Source organism: Salvelinus fontinalis, chromosome 28 (genome assembly GCF_029448725.1).
Source record: "Salvelinus fontinalis isolate EN_2023a chromosome 28, ASM2944872v1, whole genome shotgun sequence".
Lineage (NCBI taxonomy): Eukaryota > Metazoa > Chordata > Actinopteri > Salmoniformes > Salmonidae > Salvelinus > Salvelinus fontinalis.
In genome coordinates, this window is record NC_074692.1 from 11,653,618 (window position 1) to 11,675,365 (window position 21,748).

The 21,748-nt window shown below is 42.6% G+C and overlaps 1 protein-coding gene across 6 annotated transcripts in view; it reads left to right on the forward strand.

Annotated features, from left to right (window-relative positions):
* LOC129826155 (ral guanine nucleotide dissociation stimulator-like) overlaps positions 1 to 21,748 on the forward strand; it is a 42,753-nt gene that overhangs the window by 14,298 nt on the left and 6,707 nt on the right. The window contains exons 1-16 of one of the 6 annotated variants that reach the window (XM_055886532.1): positions 7,937 to 8,008; positions 9,590 to 9,765; positions 15,592 to 15,896; positions 16,027 to 16,101; positions 16,239 to 16,432; positions 16,585 to 16,709; positions 16,817 to 17,032; positions 17,120 to 17,223; positions 17,440 to 17,524; positions 18,832 to 18,909; positions 19,067 to 19,153; positions 19,274 to 19,306; positions 19,444 to 19,565; positions 19,664 to 19,759; positions 20,252 to 20,456; positions 20,724 to 20,798. In XM_055886532.1, the coding sequence (XP_055742507.1) occupies positions 9,592 to 9,765; positions 15,592 to 15,896; positions 16,027 to 16,101; positions 16,239 to 16,432; positions 16,585 to 16,709; positions 16,817 to 17,032; positions 17,120 to 17,223; positions 17,440 to 17,524; positions 18,832 to 18,909; positions 19,067 to 19,153; positions 19,274 to 19,306; positions 19,444 to 19,565; positions 19,664 to 19,759; positions 20,252 to 20,456; positions 20,724 to 20,798 (1,974 nt within the window). In that variant the 5' untranslated portion in view covers positions 7,937 to 8,008; positions 9,590 to 9,591. Of the gene's footprint in view, positions 1 to 637; positions 1,062 to 7,811; positions 8,009 to 9,362; positions 9,766 to 15,591; positions 15,897 to 16,026; positions 16,102 to 16,238; positions 16,433 to 16,584; positions 16,710 to 16,816; positions 17,033 to 17,119; positions 17,224 to 17,439; positions 17,525 to 18,831; positions 18,910 to 19,066; positions 19,154 to 19,273; positions 19,307 to 19,443; positions 19,566 to 19,663; positions 19,760 to 20,251; positions 20,457 to 20,723; positions 20,799 to 21,748 lie in introns of those variants that run through there. The other 5 variants (XM_055886535.1, XM_055886534.1, XM_055886531.1 and 2 more) reach the window with 5 other exon arrangements.

Genomic DNA, 21,748 nt, shown 5'->3' on the forward strand with positions numbered 1-21,748 from the left:
TGTGTACACATTGTACCTCTAATGTATGTAGCCAATCAAACACTTCTAATGTTGCCTTGACCACAGCCCACATTGCGACATCCTTTCGCCCCAGAGTAATTTCTCTTGTTTTCCCTGGATGTGTTGTTTATTTAGCACCTCTGGTTACACATAACAATGTAGCTTGGCTTCCAGTGTTAACATTCATTCCACTGCAGCACAGTCAGAGACTGAGGCAGAGGGAGATGAGCACACCTGCTGCATTTCACATTCGTTTTTTTCTCTGCCTTCTGCATACAGTACTTGTTATGCAGGCTATGGTCAGTGTGAAAGGGTGTGTGAACAACATTACAATGCTACTGAGGAAGAAAAAGCAGCCACTAATGTTGGATAAGCAGCTGAATGATGAGAGGTTCTACCTACATCTGCAGGATGAAATAGATGAAAGCAGAGAGGGCAGCAGCTGACAGCACAGACATTCCCTTGTGAGAAACACTCTGGGAGAATCGCATTTTCTCACTCCTCGCGTCCTCTCTTCTCGCCTCCTTCTCAAAACTTATTGGATGAGAAAGCCAAAGGTCCCGCCCCTCTGACCTTCTCCTCCAATGGGTTTTGAGAAGGAGATGAGGAGAGAATAGAGACGACGCGAGGAGTATACAATTTAGATTCTCCCAACGTAGCGCCTGAAGGAGAGTGAGAGGGGAGGGAGGGAGAGAGAGAGAGAGAGAGAGAGAAGAAGCAGGTGAGGGAGCCGAGGGGTTTTCTCTCCCTCTCAGACAGGTTCCTTCAAGTCTTTAGTAGAGGCAGCGGCAACAACAGTGGTAGTTGTGGTGGTGTTTCTGTTAACAGCAGCCCAGAGTTCCTGTTTGTTTGTTTGTGTGTGTGTGCGTGACTGATGCAGAGTGAGCGTTAAAGCGAGAGGGAGTGTAGCGATCTGTTGCTCCGGGAGCATCGGTCGTCTGTGCTCTTGGGAGTGCTTTAGCAGCATGGAGACCAAGTCCCTCTTCAGCCTTCACAAAGCCTTGGCTCAGCCAGTCAAGATGTGTATGTTTGACTTCCCTGTCAACATACTGGATGATCTGGTAAGAAAGAGCTCATATGTTGTTATTTGATTCAGTCGCAGTCTTTTTGGCTGTGTGTGTGTATGTGAGATAAATAGTTTATGGGTGAGAGAGAGGGTGGTGATTCAGAGAAGGAGGATGTGTTTGTCTGCTACAGTATGCTACCACCAGGGTGGTGGTTCAGCTGTTCAGTGTGTCTGGCACACATCCAAGAGCAGAGTTAGGCAACCATTCCCCTGTGGTGTGCGTTTACTTCGATATGTTTTTCTTGTGCATGGTTGGTCATGCCCACTATTGAATGTGGATGTGTTTTTATTGTTTATTACATAGTTATAAATATGGTATTACTTGCTACTTGGTGGTTCATTCTTTTTGTTGGTGTTGGAATTGATTTGGTTTTGTGTTGATGTTATTCACTGAGTTTGGAAATAGACTGTGTGACACTGGTCTCTAGTTCCTTCTCACTGTGACAAGTCCATCTCTGTGTGTTTCATTGTGTCAGCTGTTTTCCTCTAGTCCTGCTCTTCTTGCTCAAACCCTGTTACACTTGATTATAGAGGAAGTTGCTTTTGTTGTTCCCTATTGTAGCCGCTGGTCTATGATTTATTTCCAATGACATGTTGAACAAAGAAGTTGGAAGACAGAATCTTTGCACTAGAGGCATTTCGTAAAAACTTTGTGTTCCTGCTGGCAGTCTTGGCCTAAACCCAATCAGAAAGACCCTGCTTTTCCCTGCTATTAGATAGGGTGTCTCCTTAAGGTATTGTTAAGCTGCCTCAGAGGGGTTGCTTTTCAAATGGTCCTCAGTTAGCTGCAGTGCAGTTGTCAAAAAGTTTTTAAATGCTAAGACCTACGAGCTAGGAGTGCCTCGGAATGGGCCTGCAGCTCCTTGAAATAATGGTGAGCAATAAATCCATCCGTTCATAAGAGCAGACTCTTTCGGTCAGGTAGTTAGGAGTGCTGTGGTTCTCAGAAGTTATTTCACTCTGTTTGAATGGGACGTTTCGTAGCCCTTTCCTGCAGTCCAATGACAGAGTGGCTTCATGGGTCGAATGTTATGAATATTTTAAATTAATAAACGTTATTTTAAAAAACACAGAAAATCCGGTGTTTCTATGTCAGTTTTGTTATTTCAGTCTTCTGTGATGTATATAAAGTGTAATATTGGGATGCAAACTCAAAATTGGATTAATTTCAACTCTATTTCTGACATGGTACAGGTGTCTTCTTTTTTTTAAGCCCGTAACTAAACTTAACAAAAAAGAAGAATAACTATATTATGAAGCCAAGATCAATGACATAAAGAATGATGAAAAAAAACTTTGGAGTACTTTAAATGAAATTATGAGCAGAAAGACCAATTCAACTCCATCTTTCATTGAATCAGATGCCTTATTCATCACAAAACCATTTGATGTTGCCAATTATTGTAATGATTACTTAATTGGCCAAGTGGGAAAACTTAAGCAGGAAATGCCAAAAACTAACAGTGAGCCATCGTATTCATGCATAAAAAAAACAAATAATTAAAGAAAGCATTGCAAGTTTGAATTTTGTAAAGTTAGTGTGGAAGAGGTGGGAAAATTATTGACAAACTTAGATGGAAAGCTACTGAGGATGGTAGCTGACTCTATAGCCACTCCTATCTGTCATTTCTTTAATCTGAGCCTAGAGGAAAGTCTTCGTCCTTAGGCCTGGAGGGAAGCCAAAGTAATTCCGCTACCGAAGAGTGGTAAAGCGGCCTTTACTGGTTCTAACAGCAGACCTATAAGCTTTCTAGCAATGCCATTTCGCTGTAAACAAATTAACAACAGACTTTCAGCATGCTTATAGAGAAGGGCACTCAACATGTACTGCGCTGACACAAATTACTGATGATTGTTTGAAATAAATTGATAATAATAAGATTGTCGGAGCTGTACTGTTAGATTTCAGTGCATAACCTGTTGTTGAAAATATGTATGTGTTATGGCTTTTCAGCCTTTGCCATATTTTGGATTCAGAGCTATCTATCTAATATAACTGAAAGGGTTTTCTTTAATGGAAGCTTGTCTAATGTCAAACATGTAAAGTGTGGTGTACCGCAGGGCAGCTCTCTAGGCCCTCTACTCTTTTCTATTTTTAACAATGACCTGCTACGCATTATACAAAACATGTGTGTCCATGTATGCTGATGATTAACAAAGAGTTGTAGTCTGTTTTGGAATGGGTGGCCAGTAATAAACTGTTCGGCTTCTAGATCACATAACACCCCATAAAACTAGGCTCTTATGTAACCTTTATAAGAGATTGACGACAACGCCTGTAACTTATGGTGAACTCATTCACGTGTTTGTCTTGTTGTTGTACTTCACCAGAAGGAAGCTGTACTAGTGTTGGCACTGCTTTTGGTTTGACTGCCTATGCTCACCATGTTTGCTTTCGGTTTACATTTGTCAGTTCATTAGCTGATTAACTGATGAAAATATAGAATTGCCATAATCTATTTTGTTAGGCCTTATATACATTTTGCCTCACAATTTCAGCTGAATAGGAATAACCCTGGGAATTTCAGGGTAACATGATGCCAGGGATTTCATTTTTATTTTCTGTTCAGAAAAATACAGTGCCTTCAGAAGGTATTCATACCACATTACTTATTCCACATTTTGTTGTGTTATAATCTAAATGTAAAAAATTATTAAATATATTTTTTCTCTCACCCCTTTACACACAATATAATGACAAAGTGAAACATGTTTTTAGAAATGTTGCAAATTTTACGGCCTCCTGAGTGGCGCGGTGGTCTAAGGCACTGCATCGCAGTTGCTAGCTGTGCCACTAGAGATCCTGGTTAGAGTCCAGGCCCTGTCGCAGACGGCTACGACCGGGAGATCCAGGGGATGGCACACAATTGGCCCAGCGTTGTCCGGGTTAGGGGATGGTTTGGCTGGCAGGGATGTCCTTGCCCCATTGTGGTCTAGCAACTCCTGTGGCGGGCCGGGCGCATGCACGCTGACATGGTCCCCAGGTGTACAGTGTTTCCTCTGACACATTGGTGTGGCTGGCTTCTGGGTTAAGCGGGCATTGTGTCAAGAAGCAGTGTGGCTTGGTTGGGTTGCGTTTCGGAGGACGCATGGCTCTCGACCTTCGCCTCCTGAGTCTGTACGGGAGTTGCAGTGATGCGACAAGACTTTAACTACTATTTGGATACCACGAAAAAAGGGGTAAAAGTTTTTTTTAAATTATAATGTTTGCTAATTTATTGAAAATTAAATACAGAAATATCTCATTTACATAAGTCTTCACACCCCTGAGTCAATACATCCTTGAATCACCTTTGGCAGCGATTACAGCTTTGAGTCTGTCTGGGTAAGTCTCGAAGAGCTTTGCACACATGGATTACACAATATTTGCCAATTTTCTTTTTAAGCTTTGTGAAATTGGTTGTTGATCATTGCTTGAGAACCATTTTCAAGTTTTGCCATAGATTCTCAACCAGATTGAAGTCAAACCTGTAACTCGCCCACTCCGGAACATTCACTGTCCTCTTGGTAAGCAACACCAGTGTAGATTTTGCTTTGTGTTTTAGGTTATTGTCCTTCTGAAGGGTGAATTCATCTCCACGTTTCTGGTGGAAAGCAGACTGAACCTGGTTTTCCTCTAGGATTTTCCCCGTGCTTGGCAAAATGTTTTATCCTGAAAAGCTCCCCAGTCCTTAATAATTACAAGCATACCCATAACATAATGCAGCCACCACTATTAGAGGTCGACCGATTAATCGGAATGGCCGATTAATTAGGGCCGATTTCAAGTTTTCATAACGATCGGAAATCGGTAATTTTGGACGCCGATTTTTTTTATATTTTTTTTACACCTGTAGTATCTGGGATCTACATCTGTTTATATTAGTTACTATGCTGTTACTAAGCAGTGATGTATTACGACAGTGTACGTTACTACACCTAATAGGAAATGCACATGCGCACGAGTGTGCCCGGGAAAAACCGTAGAGCGGGAGAGGTTTTGACTAAAGGAAAACTAACTGTACTCCCGTCTCCTGCCTTGTTATTTCTCCACAGCACAAATATTACAACACCTTTATTTAACTAGGCAAGTCAGTTGAGAACACATTATTTTCAATGACGACCTAGGAACGGTGGGTTAACTGCCTTGTTCAGGGGCAGAACGACAGATTTTTACCTTGTCAGCTCAGGGATTCAATCTTGCAACCTTACGGTTAACTAGTCCAACGCTCTAAACACCTGCCTCACGAGGAGCCTGCCTGTTACGCGAATGCAGTAAGAAGCCAAGGTAAGTTGCTAGCTAGCATTAAACTTATCTTATGAAAATAATCAATCAATCAATCACTAGTTATAACTACACATGGTTGATGATATTACTAGTTTATCTAGCGTGTCCTGCGTTGCATATAATCAATGCAGTGCGCATTCGCGAAAAAGGACTGTCGTTGCTCCAACGTGTACCTAACCATAAACATCAATGCCTTTCTTAAAATCAATACACAGAAGTATATATTTTTAAACCTGCATATTTAGCTAAAAGAAATCCAGGTTAGCAGGCAATATTAACCAGGTGAAATTGTTTCACTTCTCTTGCGTTCATTGCACACAGAGTCAGGGTATATGCAACAGTTTGAGCCGCTTGGCTCATTGCGAACGAATTTGCCAGAATTTTACGTAATTATGACATAACATTGAAGGTTGTGCAATGTAACCGGAATATTTAGACTGATGGATGCCACCCGTTAGATAAAATACGGAACGGTTCCGTATTTCACTGAAAGAATAAATGTTTTGTTTTCGAGATGATAGTTTCCTGATTCGACCATATTAATGACCTAAGGCTCGTATTTCTGTGAGTTATTATGTTATAATTAAGTCTATGATTTGATAGAGCAGTCTGACTGAGTGATGGTGGGCACCATCAGGCTCGTAAGCATTCATTCAAACAGCACTTTCGTGCGTTTTGCCAGCAGCTCTGCTGTTTATCAAGCCTATCAACTCCCGAGATTAGGCTGGTGTAACCGATGTGAAATGGCTAGCTAGTTAGCGGGATGCGCGCTAATAGCGTTTCAAACGTCACTCGCTCTGAGACTTGGAGTAGTTGTTCCCCTCGCTCTGCATGGGTAACGCTGCTTCGAGGGTGGCTGTTGTCGATGTGTTCCTGGTTCGAGCCCAGGTAGCGGCGAGGAGAAGGATGGAAGCTAAACTGTTACACTGGCAATACTAAAGTGCCTATAAGAACATCCAATAGTCAAAGATATATGAAATACAAATCGTATAGAGAGAAATAGTCCTATATTTCCTATAATAACTACAACCTAAAACTTCTTACCTGGGAATATTGAAGACTCATGTTAAAAGGAACCACTAGCTTTCATATGTTCTCATGTTCTGAGCAAGGAACTTAAACGTTAGCTTTCTTACATGGCACATATTGCACTTTTACTTTCTTCTCCAACACTTTGTTTTTGCATTATTTAAACCAAATTGAACATGTTTCATTATTTATTTGAGGCTAAATTGATTTTATTGATGTCTTATATTAAGTTAAAATAAGTGTTCATTCAGTATTGATGTAATTGTCATTACTACAAATATATTTTAAAAATCGGCTGATTAATCGGTATCTGCTTTTTTTTGGTCCTCCAATAATCGGTCGATCTCTAACCACTATGCTTGAAAATATGGAGAGTGGTACTCAGTATTGTGTTGTTTTGGATTGGTCCCAAATATAACATTGTATTCAGGATAAAAAAGTGAATTGCTTTGCCACATTTTTTGCGGTATTGTCTTGTTGCAAACAGGAAGCATGTTTTGGAATCTTTTTTATTCTGTACAGGCTTCTTTCTTTACACTCTGTCAATTAGGTTAGTTTTGTGGAGTAACTACAATGTTGTTGATCCATTCTCAGTTTTCTCCTATCACAGCCATTAAACTCTGTAACTGTTTTAAAGTCACCATTGGCCTCATGGTAAAATCCCTGAGCGGTTTCCTTCCTCTCCGGCAACTGAGTTAGGGTTAGGGTCTGTATCTTTGTAGTGACTGGGTGTATTGATACACCATCCAAAGTGTAATTAATAACTTCACCATGCACAAAGGGATATTCAATGTCTACTTTTTTTCTTTTTTACCAATCTACCAATAGGTGCCCTTCTTTGCGAGGCATTGGAAAACCTCTCTGGTCTTTATATGTGTGGGGTACAGAGATGAGGTAGTCATTCAAAAATCATGTTGAACACTATTATTGCACACAGAGTGAGTCCATGCAACGTATTATGTGACTTGTTAAGCAATTTCTTTCTCCTGAACATTTTTAGGCTTGCCATAACAAAAGGGTTGAATACTTATTGACTCAAGACGTTTCAGATATACATTTTTTATTAATTTGTAAAAATTCCAAAAAACATAATTCCACTTTCACATTATGAGGTAGTGTGTGTAGGCCAGTGACAACAAATCTCAATGTAATTACTTTTAAATTCAGGCTGTAACATAACAAAATGTGGAAGAAGTCAAGGGGTGTGAATAATTTCTGAAGGCACTGTAAAGTACCGTTTATAGTTGTAATTTGCAATTGAACAATGGGACAGTTTCTTCACTCTTACAAGCTATGAACAGGCTTTTTGGAATCCCTATCATGTTTTAGTAGAAGTTAATATTTTATTGTTCAGTTTCTTGCGTGTTGACACAATTGTTTAAGTAAACACCCACTGGAGTGGGCCTGAGGTGGTCACCCAATCTGTGACTGGGGAGGGGGGAGAAGGGACAGCCCTAAGCCATTCTTTTGGTTCTTTGTCCCGGTCCGGTTTTATTCTCCAGTCTTATTCCTTGGTTCTGAGGGAAGCAGTGATGTGGTGGGCTCAGTGGACCTGTGGACTGCTGAGGGGTGGAGACTGCTGTAGGACTCAGTCTATGTGCCAGGCTGCCTTCATTACTGTGAGACGCAGAGAGGTAGACCGAAAGGTAGCTATCAACTCTGATACACTCAATATTATGCCGGAAATATTTGAGTTTCTTTGATAAATGATATTTTTTTATGAGCCTGAGCATGTGCGTGTGTGCATACAGTATGTGTTCCTCACATTTAGCAGTGGCATATTATCCAATAGCTTGGCTTTGTTGTTTCTGTTCTGTGTGATATGATCATAATTCTGTATTTTGTAGTTATATGTTAGTTGTAATAGTACAGTTAGTACATGAGCACTTACTGAGAGTAAACCATGTTGGGGTATCTGCCATAGCAGAACAACACTGTTTATTGATTCAAGCAGGAAGCCTGACAAATGGAAGAGGGATGGACTGTGGTTCAATCATAGGAGGGCAAAAGGTAGCCAGCTGGTTGCACCTCCATGCTGACAACTCTCCCTCTCCCTACCCCATCCATTTCACTCTCTCTCTCTCTCCTCTCTCTTTCTGTATCTCCTCATCCCATACAGCTGTTCAGGGAGAGATTTGTGAATCTGAATCATAGCAGCACCAGTAATCTCTATATTGTGCTGCTGAATGATGGGACATGGGAGAAAATGTGGGCTCAGGAATGTATTGGTAGAAAACACCCCCTGTTGTTAAAGCAGATGTTGTCATAGTCACACCTGTTTTTATTTTCTTTCTCACACTTAGATTAGTGTATGTTGTTGAATATTGTATTTTGCAATGTGTTGTAGTAATGTTGGGTTCTTAAGAGGTTCCAAGTGTGTACCAATTCTGACCAGCAGAGGGAAGTGTCACTAGAGAAATACCATCAAAATTGTCTATCCAGTCAATGTTGGAGATGACATGAGCACTCATCCACAGAACATACAATTATACCCCTAATGATACCATTCCTTTGACCTGCAACATTATCATATTTTTTAGATAACCAGCTGTTTTCAAAATAGGAGAAAAGTATTGAATGTTACATGTAGTTGTTGCCTCACCTCAATATAATTGCTTAGGAGTCATTGCACAATTGTAAAAATACCCCAGCTCTAATTGTAGTTGTACTGTTATACTCATCCATTCCGTGTGAGTTACATAACGTCTAAAAGATTCACTTGCCTTCAAAATGCTTCACTGATTATGGTCCATCCATTAGATTTATTGTAGGTTTTGGTGGTCTATACGCTCTAGTTGTTTTCTATACTTTTATATTTCTACTGAGGTATAATACCTCTGTTGCTGCGCGTAATGGATACATGCAGTGAATACATTTTAACGAATGTATTAATATACAATACCTTCTCTGGAGACGGTTTCCTCAGCGACATAATAGTAACAACGATTCCCCGAGGGACGGGTACCGTAAGAAAGGTGGAGCTATGAAGCACTTTCCGTAACTGAGTCATGTATTACCAAGTACAGTAGGTCGAGGCGCTTGCCTTTAGTACAGTAGCATACTCCGTCTATGTAAGTCCGTTTTTACTGTGTGGGTGGGTCCATGGTAAAAAATAATGTTATTGTAGCCTATCATACGAAGGAACTATGGATGTACGACCAAGATAGGTTGTCACAGCAGCGATTGCCTGCCATAATCGTATCCTTTATCAATGGTCCACTTTATAGGGATGTACTCGGATGCGCAAAACATAAAATCAGGATACATCGATGAGATGTTTGATGCTGGAACATGGAAGGTGCGAAATATTTGGGATGGGGTAAAGCTGGAGGTTGGCGAGGACGAAAGCCCGGTGGTCCTTCACAGTTTTACCCATTTGGACCCTGACCTACCACTATTTGAGGTAAGCCAGTGAGCTGTGCGTAAAGAACTCTACATCAATACCGAATCAGTAATTATAGGCTCATGGCCTATAGCTAGTGTCCCTAAACTGAACATTTGGGATGTGGTAGTATCCTATTGATTTTGAGTCTTATCAAAATGTATAAAATGTAGGCCTACTGAAGTTCATAGTGATGTTTCAGGGTTTTTATATGGTTGTTATCATGACATAAGTCCTGAGTGTCCTGTACTACCCACATTTCAAAGGAAGATTCAAAAGAGTGGGATATGTTCCTTCTAACTTAGGCTACTATGTGCTGATGCTCAATACTGGCCTTATAGGCAGATGGGGAACGTGTAAAGAAGTACATATACTTCAGCACATACGTATTATACTATGGGTCTGTACTTTTAACAGTTGTTTTTCACCGAGAAGTTGTCGCAAATAAAGCATTGGGGATGACTAATCAAATTGGTTGGCCTTACATAATGCCTCCTTCGATCAGAGGAGATCAGATGAGGACGAGAGCGTAATTGATACAGTGACTTTGAATGTTGTTAGTTGTTACATCAGATCAAGAATTGGCAGGCAAAACATCTGTAATTCTGGGAAAGTGCGTTTACCAACCGTGTGTGTGTGTACTTACTGTATGTTACCAGTAACACCACCGTCTGGCATGCATGTTTATAAATATGTTCAATATCCTTCTGAAGAATAAATGCTGCCTTAACAGTTTCAACAAGCTTGTGAAACGAAAGGCAGGAACTCAAACGCTCCATTATTATTACAGACAGTATGTTTCCTTCATTTGTCACAAGTGTAGAGGGCAATTCAGTCTCCACTCCTACATGCACTAACTCTCTCTCTCCTATAATCTAATCCTCTCCAGTAACACAATTAGCTAATGCTTAATCCCCCTCTTTCATTGGCCTAGGAGCTGCTTCTATAATCACAGCCATTCTTCTCCTTCAGCTGAGTAGGTGAATGTACAGTATTGGAATTCAATGGTTCAGTTGTGTATAAAGAAACTCAGTCCATTGAAATTCATTTGACACTTCAGCCAATGGCTGTTGATTGCTTTAGGACCCCTATAGCCCCTGTAACACATATGCAGTTATATATCCTTGAGCTGAAATGATGGTGTAGTGGTAGTCTGTAAATAACTTGGTCTATCTCAGGAGTGCTGTGTCACAGGCTTGGCATAAGATTGATACTGTTATGGTCATTCTGTCATCTGAAATATGACATTACTGATAGTGGTACAACCAAGGGTAGAGAGGAGGAGCCCCTTTGTCTTGTGGATGATGTCCTCACCCTGTATATGTGTGTCCTTCCTTTGGCCCTTGTCCATTAGCCATGATGCATAGTCATCTAGCCAATAAACTGTTATGATGATAAAGTACTGCACTTTATAGCGAATTGTTTATTTCGGTTTTGAGTTTATTAGGTCAATCAAAGAGATTAAACTGGTGATATTGGCACAAATTCTCCTTGGTAAAAGATGACGGACCGTAATTGAAAAGTGTTATTGTTAATAATATGCAATAATTAAAATATTAGGGTATTTCCACATATGTGGTAATGAACAAATTGGACATATCATTTGTCAAACAAATAAGTAAAAAGCAAATCATACTCTCCCTCCGAATAGTTAATTACATACTTTGTTGTTGTTTTGTGTGTGTTTATGTATGTGTTTGTGGAAATGCTCTACAAATGTCCTTTTGTTAGGGAGACCATTGTTTGTTGGATCTTATCCTGAAGACTGCAGACTGCAGGCGGAAGAGTGACTGAGTACTGTAATGAGAAACTGTAGGTCGATTTGTAGCTCATTTGAATGGAGACAGAATGGGAGAGCAAGGGAAAGGGAGAGGAAGAGGGACAGCGAGTGAAAGAGAGGGAGAGTGGCACCGAGGTTCAGGAAGGTTGAATGAAAGAAACAGACAGTGTCTGGAATGTTTAGGCCTGCATCCTGGAAAAGAACTTTATTCCAAGTTTTTGAAACTCAATACCAAGTAAGTAGTTGTCTTTGACTTACTTCCAAACATGAATTTCTACTTATGTCCCAAACCGTAGGCTACTAATGTTATAGCAAGGATGTAGGCCTTGTTCTGTCTGACTATTCCAAATATAGTTTTTGTGGATATGGCTCCTGATATGAATTCACATAGAACAAAGAACATTCTGAACATTCAACTCTCTTGTGCTCACAGGCCCTCTCTTAAAGAACAGCACTCAAAAGAAAATGAGCAAGACAAGCAGATAATGCACACGCGCATTTTACCCTTGCATACTAAGTTTTGTGTAAATCATAAATTGATGTCTACGGGACATTTTCTACAAAGTTTGTGTAATTTGTGTGTATATTTGTGTTTGTAGTTGAGATTTTGCTCTAGAAAAAAAGTCATCCTAAGCTGTACATGATCTCATTGGCTTTCAACAGCCATTGTGTGTGAGCGGAAGCTGCTGCTGCCCGTACTGTTGGACTGCACTATTGCTTGTGTTGTGTATTTGTTTACTTTATTTCGGAGTAGATCTCTTTCTGGTGTGGACTTTCTATGTGTCAGTTCCCTGAACAACTGGAGGAGAGGATGATTATGAAACCAGCTGTGGATTTGCCAACAATTTCCCAATAGCCAACACTATCAACAAACTACTGAAATACAATTATGAAAAGTAGATTGTTATAGCGATGCTATGTGCATTAGCTGCAATTGTGCCATGTGACAATGTGTATTCAGGCACATGTATAGAACGGATTATCTGCAACTGTTGGCTGAAGGATGGAGGTCTCTGTTGGCACTAGCTCAGTCCAAAGATCAATGCTTTGTTTATGTGGTCATTGTGGCTACAGCCTCGCTACATGCTATTCATAAGGTTTCTAACTGACTGAAGCTAACACATCCAGATATATATATATTTTTATAGGTGGGATGCATAGTATATACTGTAGGTGAGACCATGAATGTGACGACTTATTGTCGACTTGCATTGACAGAGGAAGTTCCCCATAGAAGTTTTCATTCTGACACAGTCTTGCATAAAAAGTGATCTTGCAAAACAGAACCCATTCAAATGTTGCAGTTGCTGTGGTTACAGTCAGGTTCCTGGCCTGTCAATTAAAGACTCGTTTTCATTCTTTCGTTTTTGATGGACTTTCCAGTTAGAATTCGCTTTCCGATAAACTGATGACTTGTTTAAAAGGAGACTCTTCCCCACGTGAGTCTCGTTTCCTTTCTTCCCTATTAGATATTTCCCACCATTGTCTAGTATCTAGTCATCATCACACCCTTGTGACAGCAGCACCTGTTTGTCATGATGAGGAAGGTTACTTCTAGAATGCATGGTGCCACCCTATTAGTGTGTGCTCAAGTACAACACTTGATCAAATCAACTCAAGATCCAACACTTAATACAAAATCAACTCAAGTAGGCCTATCAACACTAGATAAAAATTATCATATGAACGAGTACTCACAGAATAATGAAAATCTGTCAATGAGATGGTTCGTGACAAAGGTCTTTGTAGTTTACTTGAATCTGATGGTGAACAGATGTAGGATCTTAATTTGATCACCTTGTTGCAGGATAACTTTACAGCAATGCAGGACATTTAAAAGGTTCAATGCATATGAGATTTTAAAAGGATTCTGAAGTTTGTAATTTCCACTTTGAAATTTCAGGCTTGATTTTCCCTTACAAAAATGTATCAACCCCTACAAAAAATGTCCATTCATTATAATTCACATAATAATGAAAATTTCCTGTTGCTGCAGGATTACTTTCATGCTGTAGCAAACTGGCTCGGATTAAGATCCTACGTCTATATATTGTATGTTTGTGATGGTGGCTCTTTTTGTGTTAGAACAACAGAAAGTGGAATTGAGACCAAAGGCACACTACCCATGACTAAGACCAAAGGCATGGACACTACTAGGGCTACCCATGACACCTCTGTCGCTGACTAAGCTATGAGTCAGGCAGAGAGGGAATATGACTGGTTAAGGCTAAATGGGGGAAGCTGTTTTCACTTATATGTCTGTCTCCTGGCCCTACTTATGCCCTGTTCCTGTGGCTCTTTGGGAGTTTCCTCTGGTTTCCATGGTAACCTGGTCTCTGGAGAGTCCCCTGACTTTTCTGCAGTTGTAAATAGGTCCTGTGTGGCACAGCCATACCACAGGCAGCCACAGTTCATCACTGTATACACATACACAGACTACACAAATAGAGTTTTCCACCCAAACCTAATCTTATCTAAACCCTTTAATCTACATTTACATTAGGATTATGGTTTCTTTCTTCTTTTCATTCTTTCATTATTCTTGACCTGGTGAATCTGAATAGCACTGATTTGTGGCCTTGCTCCATGAACCTAGAGAGGTTGCCATTATATTAAGAGCAGGGCTGTGTTCCATTGGGTTAATATTGATAGGCCAGCAGCATTTCTGTATGGCTCAGATGATAAGGGCTACTCTCACCGTCAAGTCCAGTACTGGTGTGCTCAGCCTCTGCCATACAAGGGAAAGGGAAAGGGGGATACCTAGCCAGTTGTATAACTGAACGCATTCAACTGAAATGTGTCTTCCGCATTTAACCCAACCCCTCTGAATCAGAGAGGTGTAGAGGGCTGCCATAATCGACATCCACGTCTTCGGCACCCGGTGAACAGTGGTTAACTGCCTTGCTCAGGGGCAGAGCAACAGATTTTTACCTTGTCATATCGGGGATTCGATCCATCAACCTTACGGTTACTGGCCCAACGCTCTAACCACTAGGCTACAAACATGTAAAAAATGATTTGTAACAACATACAGTAAACACTTCTGTTTAAAAATAGGTTGCATCATTGATAGTATGAATATAGCACTTGAACTGGAAATGCAGCTGCTCCACTCCGTGGAAACCAAGCAAAACAGAGCAGCTGTGTGATTGAAGGTGAGCGAGTACAGAGTAGGCTACGACTAACAGCAGATGTCTGAGGGAGAAGCTGCTGTATACCTAGCTACTGAAAGGTTCCGATGAATAATGTGTGACAGATACACAAGTAAGGGTATGACTGATGTCTGTGGCATGCTAGATTACTGTACGTACCAGTCCCCCATAGAGGTCGGAAGCCAAAAAGTGATTAAACCGATGTTGCTTGGCTATCTGGGTCAAGTGCCTGGGATGCTCACTGTAAAGTCCTGTAATGTAAATGTATTCTGCTACATGTACTGGTTATGTCAGACTGTGTGAGTTTAAATGACCATTACTGTTTACAACATTCTGTGTTGGAGAGCTGGAGAAAAAAACGAATGGTGACAACAATCAACAACAGTGAACTGTTTTATGGCCTCTTTCATTGGGCTTCTACACCTGCATTGCTGGCTGTTTGGGGTTTTAGGCTGGGTTTCTATACAGCACTTTGTGACATCAGCTGATGTAAGAAGGGCTTTATAAATACCTTTGATTGTTAGTTCCTTGTTTGTAAAGCAGGGCTGTGTTGTTGGGCTGTGTATCTATAGCAACCTCTGTTTGCTGAACAGTATTGTTATTTATGCATATGCCCCAGTGGAGGCTGCTGAGGGGAGGACGGCTCATGATAATGGCTGGAATGGAGTTCATGGAATGGTATCAAACACGTCAAACGTGGTTTCTATGTGGTTGATGCCATTCCATGGACTCCAATCCAACCATTATTATGAGCTGTCCTCCCCTCAGCAGCCTCCACTGATAGACACACAGATGTACACTCTAAGTGTGTGTATGAGTGTGAGTGATAGAGAGAGGGAGAGAGAAAGAGCAAAGGCCCGATCTCAAACGTTGCTTGTGTATTTCCAACATTTTGCTGTCTTGTTTTTCCTGTAGAGCTCGACACAGGAGATCGGAGAGGAGGTGGAGGAGGGGGCCGTCTTCACCATCACCCTGAGGAAAGTGCAGCTGCACCAGTCTGCCAGCAAAGCGCAGCGATGGCTGGGGGTGGAGACAGACTCTGCTCTCAGCCTTTATGAGACATGTAAAGTACGCACCATTAAGGCTGGTACACTGGAGAGGCTGGTGGAATACATGGTGTCTGCGTTCAGGGGCAAGGACTCCACCTACGTCACTATCTTCCTCTGCACCTACCGCTCCTTCGCCACCACCCAGCAGGTGCTGGGCCTCCTACTCAACAGGTACAGACACTGTCGGCTATGAAGCTAAAACCACACCTGCATGTGTACACACAAACACACACAAACTAACACAGTGTACGTGTCAGTTCCCTCTGTAGAACATTGACAGATGTTGTCCTTCATGTCTTAGGTATGCCAAGCTTCAGAGCCAGCCTGGTATAGACATGCACAGACACACTCAGGAGGACCACACAGAGATCAGACAGTAAGTGTCTGGGGAGACCAGCGTGTTCAAACAGTTTGATCTTTCAGATTTCTAATGTACCACAGGTGCTCTTCCCTCTCTGTCATCTGCACGTCTCCTCATTCCCTGCCTCTTACCATCCGGGTTGTGTCTTGCAGCAATGTGTCGTCCATCCTGGGGGCGTGGCTGGACCAGTACTCAGAGGACTTCTGGAGTCCTCCACAGTATAGCTGTCTACACCACCTGATGTCCTACCTGCACCAACACTTCCCTGGCTCCGATCTGGAGCGCCGTGCACTCAACCTGCTGGCCCTCTTCCACCGCAGGCATCGGTGTGAGCCGGACCTTAACGGTGAGAGCCAGGATAGGGTTAAACTGGTCTGTGTCTCAGAGATATCAGGGATGATGGGGATGCTGATGCTTATTAAGGGCCTGTGGTGAACTGGTAATATAGACGGTCATTTAGGCAGTCTGATTATTATCTCAGCTGTGTTTTCTTTACAGTGGAGCAGGTTGGCTGTCCGTTCGCCACGCAGGAAGAGAGTGTCTTTGAGGACGAGCTTCCTGCCCTGAACTTACTGTCCTTTGACCCCATCATGGTTGCTGAGCAGTTCACACTCATGGATGCGGTGAGACATTCCCCTCTTAATTTGAACTTGCTGCAAGTTACTTCAATTTCAACTTCTTTGTGCGCACCCTTACTTACCCTTACCTTCTCTCTCCCTCCCCCCTGTAGGATCTGTTCAAGAAGGTGGTCCCCTACCACTGCCTGGGGGGCATCTGGTCCCAGCGGGATAAGAAGGGGAAAGAGCACCTGGCCCCCACCATTCGGGCCACAGTGGCCCAGTTCAACAGTGTCACCAACTGTGTCATCACCACCTGCCTCAGCAACCCCTGTCTGAAGCCCACCCAGCGGGCCAGACTGGTGGAGCGCTGGATAGAGGTGGCCAGGGTAAGGCATTAGACCCACTGTCTGGCTCAATCACTCAACAGTTAGTTTCATGTGTAGGTCATTGGTCATGTCTGTTTTTGTGTTTAGGAATGTCGGATCCTCAAGAACTTCTCATCTCTGAGAGCTATCCTCTCTGCCCTGCAGTGTAACTCTCTCCACCGACTCAAGAGGACCTGGGATGAGGTGTCCAGGTGAGACAGGGGATCAGCAACAGAGGGATAACAGTTGGGTTGGAGGGTGTACTATTAGATTATGAATTGAACCAGGGGTGTTTCATGGTCAAGTTCCCCAACCACCAAAGAAAACATCATTAGTCACATTTGCATTTGCAGTGGTGGTTTAGGTTTGTCTTTGCCACTGAGATATCAGGTTCATCTTTTGACCTATTTGACTTATTCTGCTAACAGAGAGAATTTCCGCACCTTCCGTGAGCTGTCAGAAATCTTCTCAGATGACAACAACTACTCTCTAAGCCGAGAGCTGCTGGTCAAGGTGGGTCAAAGATCATAGGGGAAAACGTGCATGTAGAAACGATTGTGCACATAAATGACCCAAATGTTACTCAGCACCTAGTAGATCTTTTAGGATATGGACTGCATAAACAGGATGTGGTTGTGTCAAAAATGGGTTTTGACAACTAAGTAGTTGACAGGAAATATGGCTGGCTGACCCATTACTGCTTTATTGGCCCTCATCTCTATCTGTACAGCTGGGTCTCCATAGCATCCTGAAAATAAATACACAAACTAGCTAACACCTTGTCTCCTCTCAGTTGAGTTGAGTTGTATAACACAGTATAGAATCTCTAAACACAGTATTCTCTCTAAAGTGTATCAGATCCACCAGTGCAAGTATCAGTGTGTTTGTGTTTCGAGAGGACTTGATATGCCTAACCGCATGCCTGCAGAAGAAGAGCGTGTCACCAGTAGTCTTTCATATTTTACTCTTTCAACATGAGGCTCCGTGCTTCTACCAGGACTAGAGGCAGATCATATTCTTTTTGATGAAGATCACAGAGGATTAGATAGCAGACAACATATTCAGTTCTATCTGAATCCTCCAAGAGAAACATATTTAGTCTGCTCACCTGAATACATTACTACACAAAGAAATAGGAAGTGCCCTCGTCGTTGTTATGCCTATTTAGCATAAGTTACTCTTTAGCTGCCAGCATATTCTTTCACTGGTGAAATGGTGAAATTGCTTTGATGTCATACGAAGCAATTATGATTGGAAAAAGCAGAGGGTTTCTCCAACAGGTATTCCTATCCACATTCCTAGGCTATTAGGCATGTAAATGAATTGGCCCTAACAATGAAGCCTGGGGTGCTTGTTGACGTAGTTGTACATTGGCTGTGAATTGACAGAGGAAACCTGTGCTTGTTCAGAGGGAATCCCTGCTGACGTCATAGGCAGTTGGCAAGTACAGATAAGAGCCCCACCCTAATGATGCATGAGCCTGTAAGGGATATCCTAAGGCGTTGTCCTGCTTACCTCTGCTCCCACTTACCACTACTGCTCTATCTATCTGGGCCAGCTCAACCAGGCCTGTGTAGGATTGCAAGCTCTCATTACCTGGGGTGAAGAATCACACTGGTTTGCACCATTCACAGAAACGTGAGAGCTAACTCGACAATGCCCATATCGCACCCTCTCATACATTTGTGAATTAGTTAAGCCCTCTCCATCTACTCTTCTGAAATGGAATCACGGCCATTACCAGTTGTGTTTCACATTTGGTTTTTGCACTGTTCTAGGCAGTTTTGTAAAACCAGATTCTCCTCCCTCTCTCTCTACAGGAGGGCACCTCCAAATTTGCCACCCTGGAGATGAACCCTAAACGAGCACAGAGGAGACACCAGCAGCAGAGAGACTTGGTGAGTCTAGGTGTTTTTTTTTTACATGAAATACCAAAGTCAACCACTTTATGCTGTTATTGTGTTCATAGCGCCATCTAGTGGTTAGATGAGTGTAATTGCTCCTGTGGTCACTGCTCTCTGATAACTCCTCTCTCTGACTCTGTCTCTGTCACAGGGGGTGATGCAGGGGACCATTCCTTACCTGGGCACCTTCCTCACTGACCTGGTCATGATGGACACGGCTATGAAAGACTTCACAGAGGTGAGAGTCTATCTCTATCTATCTCTGGATGCTGTAGCCTCTTCAGTACACTTGTTAAGTCTCTGTTTATAGCAGCATGAATAGTGCCCACATCTTATTGTTCTTTGTTCTCTATTCCAGAGTGGACTTATCAACTTTGAGAAGCGACGAAAGGTAAATTAAATTCATATGTACCTATGATAAATAGGTGTTGGTAAACAGGGAGACACCCTGGTATTCTGGTTGTGGCCCACCAGAGGTGACTGGCAGACTCACCTCCCCCCTCTCTCTCTCTCTCGCTCTCTTTGCAGGAGTTTGAGGTGATAGCTCAGATTAAGCTTCTGCAGTTGGCGTCCAACAACTACAGTTTCACCCAGGACAGCCTCTTCAGGGATTGGTTCTCAGAAGTGGAGAGACTCAGTGAGACAGAGAGGTGAGGAGAGGCCTAAGGATTTTTATGAAATGTAAAATGAAAAGAATCAAGTCTATATGGGCATACAGTGCTGTCATTTCCATTCCTTTTCTCCACAGCTACACTTTGTCCTGTGAGATTGAACCGCTTTCTGAGTCTGCCAGCAACACTCTCAGAGCCAAGAAGAACGGGGGCATCATGAAACGCTGGAGCGAGTAAGCCCCATATAGTATAGACAACTTTTCACACTATCCCTAAATGTATTATACACTGAACAAAAATATAAACACAACATGTAAAGCGTTGGTTCCATGTTTCATGAGCTGAAATAAAAGATCCCAGAAATGTTCCATACATGGTAGTGAGCATTTCTCCTTTGCCAAGATAATCCAGGTGTGACAGGTTTTCTGATCCACGCCCCTACCTTCTTTTAAGGTATCTGTGCCAACAAATCCTTTATTCCCAGCTGTGAAATCCAGAGATTAGGGCCTAATGAATTTATTTCAATTGACGGATTTACAGGAACTTTAACTCAGTAAAAATCTTTGAAATTGTTGCATGTCGCGTTTATATTTTTGTTCAGTGTAGTTGAAAATTAGTAATGACATTTTTAGCGTACATCCTTACCCAGTGTTTTCCATTGTGTACAGTCTGATGTTTTTAGAGGTCCGGTTCTTATACGTCTCTGTGTTTTCCTCCATCTCCAGTCGCCAGTTAACTGAGGCCAGCTGCAGCAGTGCAGGAAGCCCCCACTCCAAGTCGTTTGACCAGTCCCACTTCAGACCGTACCAGGGAGGGGGAGTTGATAGTGGGGACACCCTCAGCGTCACCTCAGCCGGCTCCAGCGGCTCTGACCTGGAGGATGTCAACTCCAGCTTCCTGTCTGACTCACCGGACGCCCAAGAGAGAAAGGTGAGGAGGCGGGCCATGGTCACACGGGGGGAGGAGAACACTCCCACCAAATGCAGAGGCATTTCATAGTGCCGCACACATCCATCTTGATTTTTTTTTCTGAGATACTGAAATTACAGCATCACTGCAGCAATTTCAGTCCTGACATCGTCATGTCTTTGAATTAATCTTCTATAATGATTAAGGGCCATGTGAGTTGACACTGCCCCATGTACTTACTTTACCGGTCACACTTTTGGCTAACTGTGGCTGTGATTCACTCTATAGACCTCTGCATCCTCAGTAAAACATTCCGTCTCTGCTTTGGGGAAAGAGTGGCAGACCCCTGATCCCAACTTCACGGTACTTCCACTCAGCAGCCTTTTCTTTCTAACCCTCTCACTCTAACACGAGGGGGTTTCTTCTTTCTAACCCTCTCACTCTCACACGAGGGGGTTTCTTCTTTCTAACCCCCTCACTCTCACACAAGGGGGTTTCTTCTTTCTAACCCTCTCACTCTCACACGAGGGGGTATCTTCTTTCTAACCTTCTCACTCTCACACAAGGGGGTTTCTTCTTTCTAACCCTCTCACTCTCACACGAGGGGGTATCTTCTTTCTAACCCTCTCACTCTCACACGAGGGGGTTTCTTCTTTCTAACCCTCTCACTCTCACACGAGGGGGTTTCTTCTTTCAAACCCTCTCACTCTCACACGAGGGGGTTTCTTCTTTCTAACCCTCTCACTCTCACACAAGGGGGTTTCTTCTTTCTAACCCTCTCACTCTCACACGAGGGGGTTTCTTCTTTCTAACCCTCTCACTCTCACACGAGGGGGTTTCTTCTTTCTAACCCTCTCACTCTCACACGAGGGGGTTTCTTCTTTCTAACCCTCTCACTCTTACACGAGGGGGTTTCTTCTTTCTAACCCTCTCACTCTCACACAAGGGGGTTTCTTCTTTCTAACCCTCTCACTCTCACACAAGGGGGTTTCTTCTTTCTAACCCTCTCACTCTCACACGAGGGGGTTTCTTCTTTCTAACCCTCTCACTCTAACACGAGGGGGTTTCTTCTTTCTAACCCTCTCACTCTCACACGAGGGGGTTTCTTCTTTCTAACCCTCTCACTCTCATGCGTGGGGGTTTCTTCTTTCTAACCCTCTCACTCTCACACGAGGGGGTTTCTTCTTTCTAACGCTCTCACATGAGGGGGTTTCTTCTTTCTAACCCTCTCACTCTCACACGAGGGGGTTTCTTCTTTCTAACCCTCTCACTCTCATGCGTGGGGGTTTCTTCTTTCTAACCCTCTCACTCTC